Raw genomic sequence first — 22,059 nt, forward strand, 5'->3', positions numbered from 1 at the left:
AGTGCTGGGAGAGGACTCTCATCTGTCCAGGGAGATTAAGTAAACTTTTCTTCCCTTTTCCCAGAGTAGCTCTGTAAGCTGAATGTTTAATGTGCACCATTGACTTTCACAGTAAGCCAGCCAGATAGTCCATCCAGCCATTCCACACGGTTCTGGTGGCTGCTGGAGTGGGGTTGGTGGAAAAGGCACCATAGCTCCTGAGGGCCAGAGTTTACCCTGCTCTGCAGTTTAGCATCCTTGGGAGATTTGGAGCAAAGATCTTGTTTCTGCCTCCCATTTCCTGTTGTTACCTTTCCTCCTAAGACAGTGAGCCTACTGGCACATGGAGACAGTGCAGTGTGCGAGTCTTCCCTGTGGCCCTGTGGTAACATGGTGTAGGGAAGGATCAGAGGTGGAGCAGATGCTGAGCATGTTGCTCTGCCTCTGTAGGCACCCCACTCCTTCCTGCACACGGACTGATGCGGAGAAAAGTCAGTACCGCTGCCCTTAAAAATGCGTCCCTCACCACTGCCTGTCATCTGCCTATGATCTTAACCAAGCCACAGGTGCCCCCGAGTGGCCAGTGCTCTGCCTATAAACGGAGGCTCACTGAAGCTCCCTGCAGTAATTCCAGCTTCTTAGGAGGCTGAGGCAGGAGGATCATGAGTTTAAGGCCAACCCCAGCCTTTCTCAAAGTGTAAAAAGGACTGGAGTTGTTACTCAGTGGGAGAGGGCTCGCTGGGGGTGTGTAAGGCCCCGGGTGCCCAGTGCAGGGTTCACAGCCCACCCATCCCGAGAGGTTTCTGATCATGCCTGGATTGGGGGCCTCCTGGAGTCTGAAGAGGCCCTGCTGACCTTCACAGATCCCAGGATTCGAACTCGCGTTCCAGGGCCTCTGAAACCTCTCCTTAAGTTGAGCCATGTAAGCAGAGGTGATGCTTGGGTCCTCCCCTGTGTCTCTCTGAAATTTCTCTCCCTGAATTGGGTCCTGGTGCCCGTGTCTGCTGGTGTCGGGAGCTGCGTCCGCCTCACCGAGTTGCCATTTGTGTCTGACCGTACTCCGTACTCGGCTCACTCCGGCCTTTATCTTGGTTTTTCCGTCATTCTGCTTCTGCCCTAATTCCCTTACGTATGTATTTGTGTGTTTTTCAGGAATCACTTAAATCCTTCCTGGAACAGGAAAGCGGTGACACTGGGCGAGGTGGATGGAAGCTGCCTGCGTGGGTGCAGATGCTTGGGCACCTGTCCGGGGCGCCTCATATTCTATACTCATCACAGCCCCTGGACCTTGCTTTATTCGCAAGCTCAATTGATCTTCCTGCCTCAGCCTCCCAAGTAGCTGGGATGACAGGCACGAGCACTGTGCCTATTCCTTTTCTCTTTGAAAGATTTTCTGTATTTCCTATTTTAGGGAAATTTACCATCTACCTGGGAATCCAGACCTGAAATCTAGGACCTGCTCTTCTCACATCTCACCTTCAAAGACCTGAGTTCTCTGGACTACACACATTTAGTGTCCTTAGAACCGTCCCTTCCCTGCACCGCAGCTAGTGTTCATTTTCTTTTTTGGGTTTCTCTGAGGCAGGGTCTCACTGTGTGATCCAGGCTTGGCTTGAACTCATGGTGCTCCTCCTGCCTCAGCCTCCTGAGTGCTGGGATCACAGGTGTGGGCTCAGCTGGAGTGTTTGTTCTGAAAGATCAGTTGGACCCAGCTACTCCCTTGCTGACATCCTTTGAAACCTCCTCCCGGTCTCCCGAACAAGTTCAGTGCCTGTGGGGAGCATTCTGAGCTTGCTGCAGGCTTGTTCTGGCCTGTCTCTCCCACCCGTGTCTTGCCACATCCAGACACCTCCCTGGTCAGGCAGTTCCTTACGGCACTCCTGCCCCCATCGGCTACCCTCTGTCCTGCAGAGGAACCTAGGCCAGGTCCCAGGTGAGAGCCGGGGCCTCCATCCGCAGCAACAGCATGGCGATGCCACATGCGGCCACCACCCATCCCTCCTCCTGTGCCCTGGGCACCTGGCCAGTTGCACCTGCTGCCCGCTGTGTGCAGCCGAGCACAGTCGGGCAAGGACCTGGTGGGGCCCTCGTTTTTCTGCAGCTGATTGTGAAAATGGTCAGATCTGCGGAGTGTGGATGAATTGCCTAGATTCATCCATGGTTACTTCCCCCCCAAATCCTCTTTATTTCTGCCAGTGTATAAATGTGTGTGTATACCTGTTTCTTTGTTACTTTCCTGTCACTGACAAAACACCCAACAGCTGCAGCGTAGAGGAGCAGAGGTTTTCTGTAGGGGATTCGGCCAGTGGTTGGCAGCCTAGGCAGGGAGGCTTCCTGCCTCGGGGCAGCCGGAAAGGGTGAGAGGAGGGGCAGGGACGGGGTGACCCTTTCCAGTCCCCCCCTCCGACAGGCCCCATCTCTGGACTGGAGCCTCTGGGGGGATGGTTTAGATCTAAGGCGTAACAAGATGCATACACACTTGAGCGAACACGTCAGTTAGGGCTAAGCTGCGTGCGTGAATGGAGAACCCTAAAATAAAGCCAAGGTGGGAAATGGCCACGGTGGGCAAAGACCTGAAGAGAATCAAATCTGCAGAAGGCAGGAGAGGGACACAGAGCAGTGATGGGACAGGAGGTGTCAGGGGCAGGCTGCTTGGCACTAGGGCTACCTGTCCCTAGGAACGGGCTGCACTGCCTTGGCAGGCCCTGGGACTCCTGTGGCGGGTGACTGAACAGAAAGGATAGGGTGGAGCTCAGTGGTTCCAGTGCCTGCCCCGCAGGCACAAGGACCCAAGTTCAATCCCTGGTACCAAAAAAAAAAAAAAGGATGGGGCGGAGTTTGCCACCCTCTTTCTCTCTGCCGGGTGACCCGTGGTGTCCCTAATGGGATGTCTGGGTGCCCTGAGTTCTGGAGGGAAGACTGTAGTGCAGGGCCACATTTGACTGCTCTCATAGGGGAAACAACGTTTTCATTCTTGTCATCAGCAGTTGGAAATTTGTCACTGCTATTTACATTTATGTATAATTTGGACTAATAACAGCCACCATATGGTCAACATGCATCCTTTTAGAAGTAAAGGGAATCAGCCAGGCGTGGTGGTGCACACCTGTAACCCCAGCCCTCAGGAGACTGGTTCGGGAGGAGCACCTTGAATTTGAGGCCAGCTTGGACCACATAGTAAGACCCCGTCTCACAACAACAACAACAAAAAGAAGGAAAGAAAATTGCAGATAAATCACTGTGTGCCCTTAGAAACCTGCTGCTTTCAGTTCAAGTTTTTAAAAACTTGTAGGAAAATATACTTAACAGAAATTGATGGCTTGCTTTGAAAGCATGCGAGGTCGCAGTGAAGAGGACAGTTTCTTTGAAGGAGCCTTGCTGAGCTCCTAGGTGTGTTCTGTGCATCCCCTCCGCTGTCCCTCTCACGGCCTGTGCTCCCTGCTGCTCTGTGTCACCATGGTCGCTGTCCTCTTCCCCAGGTGTTTTATCATCTTCAGAGCTGTGATAGTGCTGGTGCCCAGCAGCAGTCTCCTTTGTAAGTCTGCCCGTGAGATGTCATGCTTGCCTGCTTTCTCGGCACACTACTTTGATCCCCGCTCCACACCTCATCAGAGAAGGAGTTTGGTATCACTCAGAACTGATGCTCAGAGAGTGATGGAATTGGGGTGCCGCCATCTGTGCCCGATTCACTCTGGCACCTGATTGGCAGCTGCGTGTCAGCAGAGTGGTGGGGCCCTCTGTCCTCGGCTGCTGCCCTGGTGGAGGAGTCGCCGTGCAGGTCGGGGTGTGAGTGGCATGTGCAGTCCAGGTCAGGAGGTCTAGCTGCATATCCACTTTGACCTTCACTTTTTCTTTTTTCTTTTTGGTACCGGGGATTGGACTCAGGACCTTGAGTTTGCAAGGGAGGCACAGTGCTGCTGAGCTAAATCCCCAGCCCTCACTTTTTCTTTTTTTTTTTTTGGTACCGGGGATCGAACTTGGACCTTGAGCTTGAGAAGCAGGCACCAGAACCACTGAGCTAAATCCCTGGCTCACTTGTTCTTTTTGAGACAGTGTCTCCCTATGTAGTTCATGCTGATCTAGAACTCACTATGGAGCCCAGGCTGGTTTGGAATTCACAGCCATCCTCCTGCCTCAGCCTCCCCAGTGCTGGGGTTGCAGGCCTGTGACACCGTGTCCAGGCACTTTCACTTTCTAGTTGTGACCTTGAGCAAGTCAGCCCAACCTGAGTTCAGGATCCTCACATGTAAGATGAGAAACAAATGTGCCCGCCTCCTTGAGTTGTTAACTGAGCTTAAATATGTGTGGCCCTTACTATCTGGCCAGTGGATAGGTGTTAAATCATGTTAATTATTCTCCCGACTTAGGGTTTCCAGTGGTCTCCAGAACTGGTTGAGAAAATAATGGGAAAGTCTGTATTTGCCAAGAGCTGAATCAGCTTCAGTTTGCAGGAGAGGAGGGCGAATTGTGTTTGATTGAAATCCTTGAGGGAAAATCTGAACTATTTCTTGTTGTAAGGTTAAAATTGAAGGAAAATACCGCATTTCATATTTTGTCCTCCTATGTATAGGCTGACAGTGATAAAATGAGTTTAACTTAATTCTTTTAAAAGGGGGAGAGCTTTGCTTGACAATACTTTGGAGCTTTGTTTGTTTTGTTTTTTGAGACAGGGTCTTGCTACGTGGTTCAGGTTGGCTTTGAACTCACTGTGTAGCCCCGTCTGGCCTCTCGTGATCCTCCTGCCTCAGCCTCCCAAGTGCTAAGATTACAGGCATGCACCACCAGACCCCGATTGTCATAACATTTTGTAAGTTTTACATCAGCCAACTATTTCAAAAGAAAATGAAACCAGTCATAATAGTGAGAGAGAGCCCTAGAAGGAGACCACCCTAAAGGGTCAGTACTTTCAAGGGTTGTTCTTTATGTTGGAGTTTGCCTTTCTCTACGTAGAAAAGTAAGGAGCTCTGTAGGGTGGGAGCTTACTACGCTGACCGCGGCATCTCAAGGATTCCCCACAAACTGCTGCGCAAGAGCAGCACGAAGATCTGCCCTTCTTGCTTCTGACCCCACCACAGCGGGGTCAAAGGTTGCTCTTTGGGTTCATGTTTCATCAGGAAAGGGCAGCAGGCCGTGCATGTGAGGATCAGAGTTTGGGGGAAAGCCTCGTCTCACTGCTGTTTGTTCACAAAGTAAGAACTGAAACGGGCGGGACATGCTCAGCTCTGGGAATGAGAGGCCCCTCAGGGTGTGAGGGACTGGGAGTCCCTTTTTAATGCTTTTGGTTGCAGTCTCTGTGACATTCAGGCAAACAGTTTTTTTTTTCCTTCTCAGGACTGAGGATTGAACGGGGTGGGGGCCTCTGTCACTTAGTGACATCCCCAGCTCCCCCTCTTTAAAATTTGTTTTTAAAAATTTTGAACCAGAATCTAAGTTGTCCAGGGTGGTGGCCTTGAACTTGTCATTCTCCTGCCTCAGCCTCCCAAGCAGCCGGGATCACAGGCGTGTGCCACCTTACCTGCTATAAAACTCCCTCCCTCCCTTCCTCCCGACCTGGGTGTGGAGAGTGGCAGGGGTGCAGATGAGAGTCCCTCTCTTCTTGGGAAACTGCCTTCCAGCCCATCGCAGGTGTGGAGCCTCTGAACTGTATTCAGGCTGAACTTGGGACCCAGGTTGAAGTTGATGTCATATTTTCCCGAAAATATGCCCATGCTCTCAGAGCTGATGGTAAACTTGGCAGAGCAGCACGGCCGATGAGCTGCCCTGGAGACTGAGGTGGGAGGGCCCCTTGAGCCCATGAGTTTGAGACCACCCTGGACAACATAGCAAAACCCTCATCTCAAAAAAACCCCCAAAACCAAACCACACTGAACAAGCAAAGCAGCCTGTAACTTCTGGGAGGCTGAAACAGGAGGATTCCAAATTGGAGCCCAGTCTGGACATTTTAGCAACTTAATGAAACCCCGTCTCAAACTTAAAAAAGGGTTGGGGGTGTAGCTTAGTGTGAAGGCCATGAGTTTAATCCCTAGTGCTGCAAAAACAAGACAGAAACAAAAACAACAATAACAAAGAAAGGTAATGGACTAAACAATCAGTTTTATGGGTCTTTTTCTAGTACCTTTCATTCATTGTTTTATGCATTCAGCAAATATTTAAGAAGCACCTACTGTGGGCCAGGGACCATTTAAGGGTTGGGGATATATTAGAAAAAACCCTTCCTTTACGAATCCTAGGGGTTGTAATATAGCTCAGGGCTAGAGTGCTTGCTTTGAATTTATTTATTTATTTATTTTTGGTACCAGGGATCAAACTCTGGTCCTTGAGCTTGCAAGGCAGGCGCTGGAACCACTGAGCTAAATCCCCGGCCCCTTGCTTTGAATTTGTATTCACGAGACCCCTGGTTCACTCCCAGGATGCAAAGCAAACAAAAAACCAAGGAAAGCAATGGGAACAAAGGGGACTGAAGTAGGTGGATGATGAGGAACCAGTACATAAGCATATGTGGAAGTGTAGATAAGAGCCAGGGAGCAAGTAATGTAGGGAAGGGAATGGAGTGGTGGGGTCCTCACCACTCTGATTTTCTCCTTCTCACTGGTTGCACCCAGAGTGGAAGTGATTTACTTTGAATCTACACAGGTACTAAGTAATAAAGGTGGATTTGCAATTGACTGTGACCTCCTGAGTTTAGCTGCCTATAAGGTGGTGAAATGCACAACTTCAAGCATATTCCAAAGTTCTTTGTTTTGTGTTTTGAGACAAGATCTCACTCTAGTTCAGGCTGGTCTTGATCTTGCAGCGATCCTCCTGCCTCAGCTTCCTGAGTGCTGTGATTACAGGCATGTGCCAACTGTATCTGGCTCCTGTGAGAATTTAAAGTGTCTCTTTTTAGGCTTCTTGTCATGTTGGGATATATGCACAAACACATTTTAAAGATTAAAGCACGCATTTCTGTTTTTCGTTTGTTTTTTAGACAGGGTCTCACTATGCAATCCAAGCTGGCCTTGAACTCACTGTGTAGCCTAGGCTGGCCTCAAAGTGGTGTTTCTCCTGCCTCAGCCTCCTGAGTGCTGGGATTACAAGCGCATGCCAGCACACCAGCTCATTTGCATGTTAGAAGAGTGAAAGTCTGACTGGAGTTTGGCTCCTTCTCCCCTTCTTAGGCATAGCTATTGAGGCCCAGGACTTGTGTGTGCTCCTCACCTCCCTGTGCTCTGCCTGGGAGCTGGGCCATGCTGTTGCAGGGTCCCTGAGCTCGCTGCTGACCTCAGTCCTCGAAGCTGTCGCCTCCCGTCCTCCGCTCCCGTCGGTGCCAGGTGAATATCGTCCTCCTGAGCAGAAACCAGAGGGGCTTCCCAGGGCCTGGGCTCTCCCGTGGCCTCACAAGCTTGCAGTCTGATCTCTGCTCTCGTCATCCCCGTGTCCCCCAGCCCACCCTGCTCCAGCCCGACCCTTTGAACCTGCCCTCTGCCCCCCATACTCCCTGCACCCCTTGAGGCCCAAGTGCCCTCTTCCCTCCTGCCTGAGAGGCCTGCAGTGGAAAGCCGCCCCCCCCACCCCGGTAGCAGAGCAGCCCCCGTCTTTCACTCTCCTTTCTCATCTGTGTGCCCCTGGCCCCCATCCTCCTGGCCGCCCCTGGAAGGCAAGCTCCGAGAGGGCAGGAGATGTCTCGTTGATTTGGCTCTCGGCCATGTCAAGTGAATAAATGTCTGAGGAGTCGGTGTCAGGAACAGGAAATGCTGTCTGGTGTTTGAATATCCAGTTAAATGTCCCAGTGTGTGACTTCCTGCATACTTTACTGCATCTGTTCATTTCCCCTGATTAATAGGAGTGGCCCATTGTGTACAGGGCACTGTCCTCAGTGTCGGGGATGGGTGGCGAGTGGGGTGTGCTTTTCTGTGGCAGCCTCCACGCTACGGGGGAAACAGATGCTAAGCAATGGACTCGAGGGGGCAGGACAGCTCAGCAGCTGAGCAAGTGCTTAGCGTATGTGAGGCCCTGGGTGCAACTCCTAAACCTCCCTGCCTCAAAACAAAAGAAACAAGTTAGATATTTACGGGCCATAGACACTGCTGAAAGGTGTCAATTGGGCTGCGATATGAAGTGTCTGTGGTGGCTGTGCCAGGTCTGGTCACCTCCCAGAGGTGGCGTTGAAGCTGGGACAGCAGAGAAAGAGCTGGCTTTGCCAAGCATTCGAAGGGAGGGCAGTGGCCGCAGTCTGTCGGAGTTTATGCTGTTATAGGGATGGCAGGGTTTGTGTGGCCAAAGCCGGGGGTCCTGCAGGCCCCGGGAAGACTTGGTTTTTATTCTGAGGTCCTGGGAAGCCACAGGGCTCTCAGCAAGTGTGCGACAGTGATTTGTTGTTAAGGAATTACTGTGATTGCTGTGTAGGCTGTCGGGGAAACGGTTGTGGTAATGTGCTTTTAGAATCTTACTCAGTGCTTAGATTTTTGAAATTGCGGATTACTGATATTTGCATAAATGAATAAGGAAAATATGAGGACAGTAAATTGCTTAGGACGTTGCTAGAGTTTGTTAAGTTTCCCTGGACGTCCTCCTGTGCTGTCGAGTGTGGGGGACATGGCTCTATTAGGGGACAACATTAAGAACCTGGCTGTTGGTGGGCGTCTCTTCCGCTGGCTGGTTTGGGGCTGTCGCCGACCATAACTGGTGGACCACAACCGACCGACCACTTCCAACCCCATCCCATGATGGTTTGGGGTCCACAGGAATGGTTTATGTTCTTGCCATTCTCCAGGGTTCTCATCCCAGCACCAGATGCCCTGTATGGCAAGTTTGCACCAGGCTTTGTGTGTCTTCCCCTGATGATATAGAGGAAATAAATATAACCCTCAACCTGCTAGACATCAGATATACCAGGGTTGTGTTCCCAAAAATCAAATAATGAATTTTTTTTTTGTACCGGGGATCGAACTAGGGTCCTTGCACTTGTGGGGCAGGGAGCAGAACCACTGAGCTAAATTCAAATAATGAATTTTTTTGTGGTACCTGGGATTGAACTTGGGATCTTGCACTTGGGAGGCAGGCGGCGGAACCACTGAGCTAAATCCTTGGCCCTCAAATAATGAATTTTAAGGAACAACAGAGGTCAAGAGTCGTAAAAATTTATTAGAGAGAGAGCTCCTGAGAGACAGGAGGGAGCCCTAAAGTAAGTTCCCTCGGACCCCACTTACAGAGGAAGTTTTATAGAGCAAAATCACAAGGTGGGTACAACGTGAATAAAAAAAACCCTGATTAATCAAAAAAATTACAAGTATAGCGGCTTAGGTAATGCTGATCCATAGGGGAAGCAGATCACTAGCCAGTGTACGTGGAAAGAATGAAGACCTTTTTAGGAAGGGATAGATCAGGAGGTCCTGGTCACCCACCTGGGTGACAGTGTCTAGCTAGACGTTATTGGACCAGGTGATACCAGTTGTTGTATATTGCCTTTCCCTTGGGGAGGCATGTCGGCCTGGTCATTCCGCCACAGATGTGATGTATTCTCATCCTCTGTACTGACTCCCTGAGGGCTCAGCCCTGTCTGACTGCCTAGAATATTTATTTCTATGCACCTTAGCTGTCTGTAATACTGGGATGGCGATAATGAGGTCATCAGTTGATTTCAGAGATATTTTAGGTGTTACAAAAATTATTTTTTCTTTGGTGGGAGAGAAAAGAAACAAATAGATTGTGAGCACCTCTGGCCAACAAATACACAAAAACAAAACAACCCAAGCAGTTTGTGGTTTTCAAGCTGAGGCTTCTATTAGGACTAACCCCCCTTTTTATTGGTACCGGGGATCGAACTTGGGACCTTGTGTTTGCGAGGCAGGTGCCGGAATCACTGAGCTAAATCCCCGGCCTTTGTTTGTGTTTTTTGAAACAGGGTCTCACTATGTAGTTCAGGCAGGCCTTAAACTTGCAGTGATCCTCCTGCCTCAGCCTCCCAAGTGCTGGGACTACAGATGTATGCCACCACACCTGGCTTGCTTGCTTATTTATTTATTGAGACAGGATTCGCCATGTCACTAAATTGCCCAGGCTGGGCTTGAATTTCTAATCCTCCTGCCTCAGCCTCCCAGAGTGCTGGAATCACAGTCATGCACCACCCATGCCTGGCTTGATTTGTATTTTTTAAAGGAAAGTAATGCATTTCTTGCAATAAATTTAGTGAGAGCTGTGACACTGTTTTTGCTTTTGTAAGTCGTTAGGAGACAGCTGGATTTTCATATTAGCTTCTGTTTTGAATCTGTTGCACATTCACATCTGGAAAACTCCAGTGGACACCTGTTGGAGAATGAGAGGAGAAAAAAGCAGCTGTCTTGATGTTTTTACAAAAGGAGTTTTGGCCTCAGATTTTCTGGGATGGAGACCTCCCAGGGATCCCCAGGCTGTCAGTGTGGGAGGAGATGACCAGTGAGCAGCGTGTCTGACCTCTCAGGCCTCAGTGTGCTCCTAGAAGTGAACAGAACGCAAGCACCTGTGTCAGTGGATTTTTATGAGGCTGAATAAAGTGCTTAAAACAGCCGGAAGATGGCAAATGCCGCAGAAGTGTTCAATAATAAAATGAGACAACTGTTTGCAAGGTTTAATGGTCCCAAGTAGACAGCTGAGCCAGCAGATATCTTCAGGGGCTATGGAAGCTCACTGGGGGCTGCATCGGCAGCAGAGGCCCGGGGGTGCTGAGGTTGACAGAAGGAGCAGACTGTCTGCCATCTGAGCAGGACAGAGAGGCCTCGGTCAGATGGGGCCGTTCCTGGTTGGTTTCCATCCTCCTTACTCCTAGCAGAAAGAGCCGGGCAGCGTGGGCAGGTTGTTTCTCTGAGGCCTGCTCTGTCCTCGCCACCTGAACAGCAGGTGTCAGCGAGTTTACTGACTGGTTATGAAGTAACTGCTAGGAAAGTGTGAGGAAAACATTGGTGACCCACTAGGATTTTGTGACACGTGATCATAATCGCTTGGAAACTGGGTGTTCTGCAGAAGAAGTGTCAGACTGTACTTTGGTTCCAATCAAGTAAAAACAACCTGGTCATTTTGCTCCTGATAATTCTGGTAAAATTTGTGTCTTATTGTAACTTGAGTTTCTTTCTCTCACTGAATTGACTATTTTAAATCTTATTTCAAATGACCAAGTGATATCATTTTATTAAAATAACCACAGACTTCGGTGTGTTTAGAAGGGTAGTATGCTTATTGGAAATTGATAAAACCCATCAAAGAGCGACAGTAAACCACGATGGTAAGGTGATTCGGGGCGGGTTTTAAATAGTGAGCTGGTGTCTTGTGAGAATACTGCTTGGCTCAGTTTTTCTCGAAAATGAGTACTTTCTTTTCAGGGCACATTGGCTTTTGAGCTGGTGTGGTTGTTGGTGGTTGGCAACCCAGTGCACGTCGTGGTCACCTTGGCCCGTGGCCGGCCCGCTCTTGGTTACAGGATGCCGTTCTCCTCTCCCGTTGTAGATTCGCCGGAGGCGCCTGGCACGACTTGCGGGTGGACAGACCTCCCAGCCCACCACCCCGCTCACCTCACCCCAGAGGGAGAACCCTCCGGGGGCCCCGATTGCAGCATCAGCCCCGGGCCCTTCCCACAGTCTCGGCCTCAACGTCCACAACATGACCCCAGCTACCTCCCCAATAGGCGCCGCAGGTAAGCCAGCCCCCCATCCCGTTCGCAGCTCCTCCCACTGTGCAGGTGTGTTTTGTTATTGTCTATTCATTTTGATCAAGATCTATTAAAACCAATTGTTTTTCTTTCTTTTTTTTTTTTTTGGTACGGGGAATCGAACTTTGGACCTTGAGCTTGTGAGGCAGGCACCAGAACCACTGAGCTAAATCCCCGGCCCTGTTTTTCTTTTCTCTACCTTTTATCTTTTTCTAAAACAAGCTCTTAGTTGCTGCTTCTGAGGGCAAGATGACTAAGAGTGAACTTGGTTCTTCTGGCTTTATAAACTCAGCTAACATGTTTCTTTCTTTCTTTCTTTCTCCCCTCACCCTTTTTTTTCCCATTAAGTTTATTGGTCCATGTTAGGTGTACAATAGTTATAGTCCTTGTTGGGATCTTGTACCTGTACATGATGTATCTTGGTTCTTATTTTTTCCCCTTCCCCTGGCCTCCCTTCACCCCCTCCACCCCTCCCTATTTACAAAGACTTTGTTTCCATTTATTTCCTTTTCTCATATTTTTTCCTTTTCCTTCTTTCCTTTTCCCTACTCTTCCCACTTCACCTACCCCTTTGGACCTTTTCTTCCTATTTCACATTCTCAGTTATACATTTTGATCCTTATTTACACTTGTATTTTCTCACACCAGAGAAACTATTCGGTATTTACACATGTGTGTCCTATTTCTTTCACCTAAGAGTATGGCCTCAATGTGCATCCATTTAGCTATAAGTGTCTCTAGATTCTTGTTCTTTATGGCTGAGTAGTACTCCACCCCTCCCCTTTTTTAAATGGTGCTAGACCCTGAAACCAGGGCCTTGTCCACACTAAGCACAGGCTCTGCCCCTGAGCCACAGCTCCAGGCCTTCAAATAAAATAACCTGAAAATGCGAGGTTAAAGTGGTGGTCAGATGACAGCCCTCCAACCATGGATTTCTTTCTCTTCATGCTACATTGGCAGAGAATGGGTTGGAGAAATTTTCGGGGTAGAAATCCACTTGGGGCCGGACATGGACCTCAGGGGCAGGGTCCTTACCCAGCATGTGTGAGGCTCTGAGTTCATCTGATGTGATAGTTTATAATTCTCTACTTAATTTTAGTAAAGGTGTGTTTCCTTAGAATAAATGAGCTCCTGGTTGATGTCTAGGACTCTTAATTGTCGAGAAATAATATTGACTCATAGTATATATTTGAAAAACTTCTGTATGTGAACTTTTTTATCAAACATCCTAATAACATTATAATACTTATTATAATTACTATTTTATGATTAAGTTATGAAAAAGTAGATGTTAAAAGACCTGCATGGGTCATCAAATCTATATGTGACTGTTCATTCCATGGTTATTTTATTTGCTGTGCTGTAGTCAGCTTTCACAGTAATCTGTCTTCTTGATCTAGGGTTGTCTGTGAGGAGTATTTGGAGTTAGAAGCTGGGTGTGGTTGCACACATCTGTAATCCCAGCACTTGGGAGGCCGAGGCAGGAGCATCTGCAGTAGTTTGAGGCCAGGCTGGACTGCATAGTGAGACCCTGTCTTAGAAAAACAAGCAAACAAAGCATTTGAAATTTCTGTTCCTTAGCTCATTAGGAGAAAAGCTTAACTAGAGTTCTGTTAACTATAAAAGAGGGAAGTTCAGCCCTAAGCATCGGTCAGTAGTGAGCCTTTGAAATGGTTCTTTTGTACATCTTTGAGATGCTGAGATGGTCCTTTCACGGAACCAAAGAGTTTAGGGCTCACGTGGTGATTTTCCTTTCTCCTTGGAACGAGTACTAACACCTGTGATGTTTCTCGCCAAGATCAGGCCATGCCTGCACCTGCAGGTTCAGAATTTGTCCAGAGAGCCCTTTCTGCATTTGTCTTACTGGTTAAACTATGATTCCAGTTAAATCCCACTCGCCACTTGGCCTCTGTCTCATGCACTGTCACAAAGCTAGAGGAGAACTCAGAACCAGGCTATCTTGTTTCAAGTTCACGACCAACAGCTTGTGTGGGCCCTTCATGCTGGTGAATGGTCACACTGAATTCCTGTGCCTTTCTTAACTCTGCTAGTTGGTTTTCTGCCACATCCTCCAACAGTGGCATCTCATTCCCCATGCACTCTCAGTCCCCCTGTGTCATTGAGAAAACAGACTCAGGCAGGGGTACCCTACACGAGCCTATCGTGGTCTCTGCCTGCCTTCCTGCATGATGCTCCGCCCTTGTTACAATCAGCTGGCCCCGGCCCTGAGCCCCTGTCCTCTCAGCCGCCTACAGCCATGCTTCCAGCAGTCCTCTCCTGTCACTCCAGATTCTCCATCTCAGGCTGTCCCCCCCCACCCCCGGGATTGAACTCAGGACCTTGCGCTTGCGAGGCAGGTGCAGTGCCAGTGCCACTGAGCTACATCCCCGGCCCTCAGGTGGCTTTTGTCACAAGCTGGATCTGTGCAGCTGCTGCTCCCATGGTTGGGCCCCTGCCCCCTGCCCCCTGCTAGCCTCCACCCTCCTCACAGCCAGTCGCTGCTCCTGTCTTCTCCTCCTGTCCTTGTGCTGCCTGCTGGACCTACTGCAGGTGGGGGAGGCTGCACGTGCTGTGCTGAGTCACTGTCCTGTTGGACCTGTCGCCTCATCGGATGTGGCTCCTACCCTCTCCTTGAAACACTTTTTTTTGCTTTGGACAACACCCCGCTCCCAGAGTTTTAGCCCATCTCTGCTATTCTCAGTTCTTCAGTGGCTCCTTTTCATTTTCCTGACTTCTAAATGGTAGGATACCAAGGTTCAGTATTTCACATTTTGTTCTCTTTGTCTGTTTTTGTTCCCTTGCTGATTTCATCTGCTTTCCTGGCTTTAATTGCTACCTCAAATTTGATGATTTCTAAGTTTCTGTCCCCAGCCCAGGCCTGTTCTTTTTTTTTTTTTGGTACCAGGGATTGAACTCGGGTCCTTGCGCTTGCGCAGCAGGCGGTGAAACCACTGAGCTAAATCCCCGGCCCTCAGGCCTGTTCTTCATCCTCAGACTCCTGTTCCAGTGACCTATTTATTTGACTTCTCTACTTGTGTGGCTAATAAGTGTCTGACAGGCGGCACACCCACAATTGGATTTGGATGTTCTCTTGCATCTCACCTTCTTCCCCGATGCCATCTCAGTAAATGATGGGCTGTTTTTTTTCTAGTTGCTTAGGCCTAAAACATCATCTCTTTGCTCCATCCTATATAGTGATTGCGGGTGGGTGAACTGTCTTTGTAAAGGGCCAATGGTCCGCATGTATTTCTGGCCTTGCACATCATGAGGTCGCAGCTGTTCATCTCTGCCCCTTAGCAGAGAAGCAGCCATTGACAGTGTGTGTGCACAAATAAGCACCGCCATGTCATGTAAAGCTGCTTGCAGAACAGGTGGGGAGTTTGATTTGGCATGTGGGCTTAGCTCTCCGTCCATCCACACATTAGTGCCACCTTTTCTTTTCTTTTCCTTTCTTTTCTTTTCTCTTCTTTTCCTTTCTTTTCTTTTCTCTTCTTTTTCGGTACCAGGGATCAAACTCAGGACCTCACACTTTGGAGGCAGGCTTGGTGCCACTGAGCTAAACCCCCGGCCCAGCTACTTCCTTTCTAGTCCTTGCCTCTCTCCTGATTCCCAGGCCCCAGCCCCCAGGCCCAGCACCTCTTGCCTGGATAATGGCTGTGGCCTCCTTGCTGGTCTCTCCAGGCTGCTCCTGCCACAGGGACCCTGCTAACATGCAAGTACACCGTTGTCCACAGCAACGCCTCATTATGTGATCACAAACAACAGAACGACAGGCGCTCCTCTGAGCGCCAAGCCCTTGGTGGTGCCCCTGTGCTCTGAAGTCCTGAGCGTGTCTCTCACATCATCGCCATTATTCATAATCACAAACAAGTGGATGTTATTAGCTATGGTTTGGCAGATTGGAAAAACAAATTTCCACAATGAAATAAACAAGTAAAAAGAAACAGAAACAAAACCCTCCACAAGGCAGGTTGGGTCAGTTCTGTGCTCAGAGCCCTCCCGTGGCTCCCTGCCTCCCTCAGACGGAGAGCCAGAGGCCCCCCACACCCATGGCTGTTTTTGATCGTCCCCGAGTATGGCCTCTGCTCCTCTTGGTTCTGTCCCCCAGGCGACCGTGGTGGCTTCCCTCCACTCCTGAGCGGTCAGGCCTGCTCCTGATTTGGCACCTTTACGTTTGCCTTTTCTTTGCCTACAGTGCTAATGCCCTAGCTTAGAAGCCCACTTGGCTTTTTAGCCCAAAACTTCAGTGCTGCATTCTCAGAAACACCATCCGCTGCACCCTGCATTGCGGCAGGGACTTACGTCCATTTCTGCCACTGCTCTGTCACCATTACCTCCCGTCATACCTGGCACAAGGTCAACTCAATCTTAGTGAGATGAGCTGAGTGAAGAAATGAATCACCAGGGGAAATGGCCAGAACACACGGGCGTGGGCAGCTAAGGATCACATCAAAATGGTGCAATTGCCGTGCGTCAGGTGCAGCTACCTGGAGGAAGGCGGTGCCTGTGCTTGTGTTCTGTGTGGCCAGTGGGTGGGTTTCCATCCTCTCAGTGAGGAGAGACTGAGCCGGATTTACCCATCCAGGTGCAAACCAGCCCATGCCCTGCTTAGCCTACAGGATCTGAAAGATCAGGCTCGGCGGAGATGGCTCAGTGCAGAGCCTGCCCAGGGCATGCTGGGCCCTGCGACCGTCCCCACCACCAAAACAGGAAGAAGAAAGAGATCAGGTGCCTTCGGGTTGCGCTGGCTGTAGACAAGAGCTGCTTGCTTTTTCCTTTTCTTTGTGTGTTCTGTCTCTGTCTTTCAAGAGGTGCTTTCTGACACGTACTTGTGGTATGCAGTCACTCATCCAAAAGGCACTTGCAGCTGTCTTAGTTGAAAGAAGTTAAATTGAGGACTGAGTCCTGTTGGGGATGGGGTCCTGCAAGCTGCTTTCCCCTCTGTGCTCCCAGCTTCCTGTGCTGCCATTGGCTGCTGTGTCTGCTCTCAAGGCTGCTGTGCATAACAAAGACCACAAACCTCTTGTCTTCAAACAACAGAAGTCTGTTTTCTCACAGTTCTGGTGGCTCTAAGTCTGAAGTGGAGGTGTTGGTGGGGCTGTGTTCCCCGTAAAACTCCTAGGAAGAACCCTTCTTGTCTCTCTAGCTTCCAGTGGGTGCCAGCATTTCTTGGCTCTCATCTGCACGTGGCTGTCCTCTGTGTGTGTATGTGTCCGAATTGCCCTCCTTCTCCTGTTCTTCTGCAAGGACCTGGGGGTTGAGCCTAGAGCCTTCACACTGAGCTCCCTGCACCCCTTTTAAAATTTTAAAATTTTGAAACAGGGTCTTGCTGAGTTGCTCAGCAGGGCTCAAATTTGGGATCCTCCTGCCTCAGCCTCCTAGAGTGCTGGGATCAGAGGCTTGCATAGTCATGCCCAGCAGAACACAGCATTTTAAAATCAGGAGGGTTATATAAGGTGTTTTGAAACAGGTGTCACTGGCCCCAAGAATCAGTAACAAGGGTGACTTCAGTTCAAGGTTGAACAGGCACTAGTGGGACAGATGTCCTCATAGGAGCATTCTTTGTGTGAGGCCGCAGTGGCCTTTGGCAAGGTTGTGGTTCTCAGAGTTCCTGTCATGGTTTTTATCATTGTCGTAAGCATAAATAAGCTCCTTTTCTTTTCTTTCTTGCTTTTCTTTTTTTTTTTTTGCGTGGAACTGGGGATCGAACTCAAGACCTTGCGCTTGCCAGGAAGGTGCTGGCGCCACTGAGCTAAACCTCCAGCCCAATGAGCTCCTTTTCTATGGCCTCCAGGCTTCATTTTAGTCTGGGCTTGGCATGAGTAACTCCATTTTGATTTCAGCAACTTTCAGAAGTATGTGACATTGCCTTTGCATCGAAACTTTTTATGGTCCACTCTTTTCTTACAGATGACTGTTGCTTTTTTGCAGTCATCACTCATAAAGTCACCTTTACATTTAAGATTTAGAGCTTCCTGCAGGTCACACACAACGCTGAGTCACGGAAGTACGAAGGTAAGACTCAGTTTCTTCACTTGGAGGCTTGCAGTCCAGCAGATGAGGAAGTACTGTATTCTTTCATTTCCCTGTGAAATCTGTGTGGTCCTGGCATTCAGTCAGTGGTAGAGCATGTGCCTGGATGAGTGAGGCCCTAGATCCCATCTCCAGGCCCAAAATAAAGAAGTAAAGAAATAAAATCTGTCCTTATAAAATTCCCAGGAGGACAAGCTTGTTTTCTTACTTTCTCCCCTCATCTTCAGATTGTTTGGGGATTGCCTCAGACTTCTTAGACCTCTTGGATGGTCTGCAGTCTTGTCTTGGAATAAAGCTGGTCCTCCTCCTGCTCCCTTTGAAGTTTACCCACAAAGCACTGTGAATGTATCTGACAGAGGCCTCTCCCTTCCTCACTAGTGTGAGCTCTCTGAAGATGGGGCCGCTTTTTCTCAAGATTCCCTGGCTGAACCCCTTGTGGCCAGGCTTGTCTGGACAGGATTCTTAGGTTGTGTGCAGTGGGTCCTCTAGTTACCTTTGTACTATCTAGAATTAGAGTTCTTTTTTTTTTTTTTTGGTACAGGGGATTGAACTCAGAACCTTTCGTTCTGAGGCAGGCACAGTGCCACTGAGCTAAATTCCCGGCCCATAGGCCATATTCTTTTTTTTTTTGGTACCGGGGATCAAACTCGGGTCCTTGTGCTTGCAAGGCAAGTGGCAGAACCACTGAGCTAAATCCCCGGCCCAGCCATATTCTTGATCAGTGGAAATAGTTCAGCCCTGACAATCTAGAACAGGAACAGTTTATCTACTATTGCATTGTGGTTGGGATTCAGTACAAATTGGATGGTAGCAAGAGATGAGACAGGATGCTAATTCAGACTGTGACACTGTTCTACAGTTATAGTGTTTCTGTTTAAAGCACACAAGGTGGAGGGCCGGGGATTTAGCTCAGGGGTTCCGCCTCCTGCCTTGAAAAGGGCAAGGTCCCGAGTTCAATCCCCGGTACCAAAAAAAACCCAAAAACATACAAAGTGGAATAAAATATGCCTTATGTGCAGGCAAAAAGAAAAGTCCACCTTAGGATGTAAATGAATATAGCCATTATGGAAAACAGTCAGTGTTATGGAGGTTCCTTGGTGTCTAGAATGTTCTTTCTAGTGTATGGAAGGTGATCGGATCATGGAGGCGCTTTGGTCATTGATGGATTCATCCATGAATGAGTCTGTAGCTGAATGTGCTGGAGGAGGCAGGGGCTAGGTGGAAAATGTGGATCACTGGGGGGTCTTTGGGGGGTTCATCTCCCTCCTTGGATTCTCCCTTCTCTCTGCTTCCTGACTGCCATGGGGCGACCAGCTGTCCATGCCATACCCTTCTGCCATGCCATTTCTGACTTGGAACCAGCCAGCCATGGACTGAACCCTCTGAAAATTGAACCAAGATATAAACCACTCCTTTTTTAAGATGGGAATGTCAGGAATTTTGTCCCAGCGAGAAAGTGAATAATACACTTGGAAAACTAAAAATAGATTCCTATGTGATTCAGCAGTTGCACATCTGAGTATATACACAGAGGAACCTTAGTCAGCACTATGCGCCTGGCTCCAGTGTGGAAACAGGCTAAGTGTCCGTTATCAGATGAAGAGAAAGGATGCAATCCATGTGCCCAGTGGCAGATGCACCTGGAGGATGTTATACTCCGAGAAATAAGCCAGGGACAGAATGACAGACCCTGCACAATCTCATTTACATGTGGGATCTAAACAAGTTAAACCATGGAAGTGAGATGTAGATGGAATGGTCATTACCACAGTGGGGGGGTGGACAGGGAAAGGGGAAGCAGAGACCAAGGGTACAAAATTTCAGCTAAACAAGAGGAATAAGCATTAATAATCTGCTGCACGGAATGGTGATTGCAATAAATCATTATATTAAAAAAATTCTATCTAAAAAAATAAGATTCTTTTGAAAATAGGAAACATCCTTCCATATCCTAGTACAATTGTTATTTCTGTCTCTAACTTTGCTTGTTATATTTTATCTGTTCTATATTTTAGCTGTTATCAATGATTTAGTAAACGCTATAAATTCACTGTCTTCATTTAATATTTATTTAAATCATCTTTTGTTAGTTCCTGTTCTAGGCCAGGTGGCTCAGAGTTTAGAGCAAAAAAACAGTTAAAAGCCCATCGACCTGTCGGGCGGTGCTCACTGCCTCCAGGAGAGCTGGAGCAGACCGTGGGAGCGCGTGCTGCTTGGAGGGAACAGTGAATTTCAGAAGTAGTCACTGGAGGCCCAAGAAGGGGACCTTTTGAGCAGAGACCTGAATAAAGCGAGGGGTAAACCAAGTGGGTATCCGTGGGGCCAAGTTTACAAACAGGAAAAAACAGGTGCAGAAGTCCTGGGGCGAGAAGTCATCTCAGTTTCCTTCTCCAGCTTGAGTCCTTCCCACCCTGTACTGGGGCCTGAACTCAGGGCCTTTGTACTGAGCTACATCTCGGTGCCCCCACTAATTGATTGATTCATTGATTGATTGAGATACTGGAGATCAAAGCCAGAGCCTTTGGCACTGAGCTATATCCCCAGGCCTTTTAATTTTTTTGAGACCTGGTCTTGCTAAGTTGCTAAATTACCCAGGCTGGATTTGAACTTGTGAGCATCCTGCCTCGGCCTCTTAGAGTGTCGGGATTGCTGGTGTGTGCCACCACATCCGGCCTGAGTTTGAGTCTAATGAACATCATAGTTGCATAATAGGAATTTCAATTAAATCACAGCCATTCTTTTATAGTAAATTATCTTAGGGAAGAATGCTCTCAGTGACGATGAGATGGTAACCTTTTGTTCTGTCGTTGGTTGCTATGTTAAGGTGCTTTTCTTCCCCTGTCCCCTGCTTCATCCCCAGCTTGGGAGAGGGAGGTTCGGGTGAGGTCATGAGCTGACCAGGGGCTGGGCGTGTAATGCAGGGCAAGCCTGTGCCTAGCATGCCGAGGCCTGTGCTCCATCCCCCGCTGGAGAGAAGGAAGAGCTGGGCTAGTCCAAGCCACCCAGGAGGCTGAGGCAGGACAATTGCAAATTTAAGCGACTGAGCAAAACCCTGTCTCAAAATTGTAAGAAAAGGAGCTGGGATGTTGCTCAGTGGTAGAGTGACTGCCTAGCATATGTGAGGCACTACGTTAGATTCCCAGCAGCCCCCGCCCCCCCAAAGAATCTGGCTAGAGCTAGAGGCTCAGGCAAAAGTTGTAAGACCCCAGCCTGAAGTGGGACCCCTAAAAGGCTGCTGAGCAGTGGAGGCCCCTACTCCTGGGTGAAGGCCTTTGCTTCAGCATGCACATTGACTTTTCTGATCGTAACAGGTGCATCCTCTGCAAGCCTGGTTACTCCCTCGCCCTGAAGGGGCTGTGGCTACCACAGGGTATCGTAAGTGCTGGACCACAGCAGCCTGGAGTTACTTTGTGTATCTGGACTAAGTGCTGTTGTCTTACCAGCAAGAGGCAGGGCCTGCTGGGAATCACAGTCCTTTCCCCTCTCCCGCTGCCTGTCCTGTAGCCCCTACCTTGTGCCTGGCCCTACTTGGTGCCTAGTTCTAGTACGGCTGCCCAGTTGCTGCCAGCCTGAACAGGGATCAGGAGCTGTTTGGGTTGCAGTGCTGCTTTTATGCCCTTTTTCATGTTCCCAAGTGTAGCGAGTGTGCAGGGTGGGCACTGCCTGCGAGAGCAGTTTCTGTAAAACTCGCCCTTATTCCTTAGGGAGCAGCAACTTAGGAGTGCCAAGGCTTGTCACCCACCTGCTTCCCCCAGTCCTTGGCTCCCTGTTTCTGGCTGGACCCATCTCAGGCTTCCAGAGTCCTCTATAACTGGGCCCTGCCCTCTTCATGTCAGCTGATGTCACCTGATGTGCTGATTTTCAGAGCATCGTCTCTATTCCAGCCCAGTCAGTTGTCCTCCCCCTAGAAGGCTGTGGCCTCTAGAGGTTGTGCCACAAAAACATCCTTAATTTTTTGTGTATTTGGCTTATTATCCTACCTAGATTAAAAATTTTAGGGTGGGAAGAAAAGAAACCACCTTATGTTTTTATCTGATTGAGTTTTTAGCCAGTATCCAGGAGGTGAGGTACCTGGACTTGGGAGTGTGGGGGAGCATTTCCGGTCATCTCTCCACAGTCTTCTGATTAGAGTTTAAGGCCAGTGAATATTAGAAGAAAAACAGACTTTTTGGGGGGTGGGGGGGAGATACAAGCAAATTTATTTAAAGGACTTAAAGGCAAGGAAGTAAAAGATACAAAGGCAAGGAAGCAGAACTCCCCCTAGCCAGGAGGGGGTCCTGAGCAGTATACTCAAAACCAAGTTTCAAAATCTTTGAATTCACAAGTGCTTGTCACCATCAGTGCCCAGAACTGGGTGTTGATACAGTAAGAGCTGTGACACTGAGCCC

At 48.9% G+C, this 22,059-nt stretch overlaps 1 protein-coding gene and 1 long non-coding RNA gene across 9 annotated transcripts in view; one reads left to right on the top strand and one right to left on the bottom strand.

Annotated features, from left to right (window-relative positions):
• Ube4b (ubiquitination factor E4B) overlaps positions 1–22,059 on the top strand; it is a 113,090-nt gene that overhangs the window by 18,920 nt on the left and 72,111 nt on the right. For 5 of the 7 annotated variants that reach the window (XR_015452485.1, XM_087214454.1, XM_087214452.1 and 2 more), the window contains one exon: positions 11,437–11,623. The exons of 1 other annotated variant lie outside the window; for it this stretch is intronic. Coding sequence is in view for 5 of the 6 variants with exons in the window: in XM_087214452.1 (XP_087070578.1) it covers positions 11,437–11,623 (187 nt within the window). In the remaining variant the exon portion in view is untranslated. Of the gene's footprint in view, positions 1–6,970; positions 7,290–11,436; positions 11,624–22,059 lie in introns of those variants that run through there. One more of the 7 variants, XM_087214453.1, reaches the window with a different exon arrangement.
• LOC110345618 (uncharacterized) lies at positions 12,964–15,359 on the bottom strand. 2 transcript variants are annotated; one of them, XR_002389057.2, is made up of 2 exons: positions 15,275–15,359; positions 12,964–13,173 (listed from the first exon to the last, which is right to left on the bottom strand). It is a non-coding gene; the product is annotated as an uncharacterized LOC110345618 (long non-coding RNA). The 2 variants fall into 2 exon arrangements; XR_002389058.2 differs by having other exon boundaries at positions 12,964–13,169; positions 15,275–15,349.

The sequence above is a fragment of the Heterocephalus glaber genome, unplaced genomic scaffold, assembly GCF_053883595.1.
Source record: "Heterocephalus glaber isolate CG9 unplaced genomic scaffold, H.glaber_assembly_v1.0 deba00001447, whole genome shotgun sequence".
NCBI lineage: Eukaryota > Metazoa > Chordata > Mammalia > Rodentia > Bathyergidae > Heterocephalus > Heterocephalus glaber.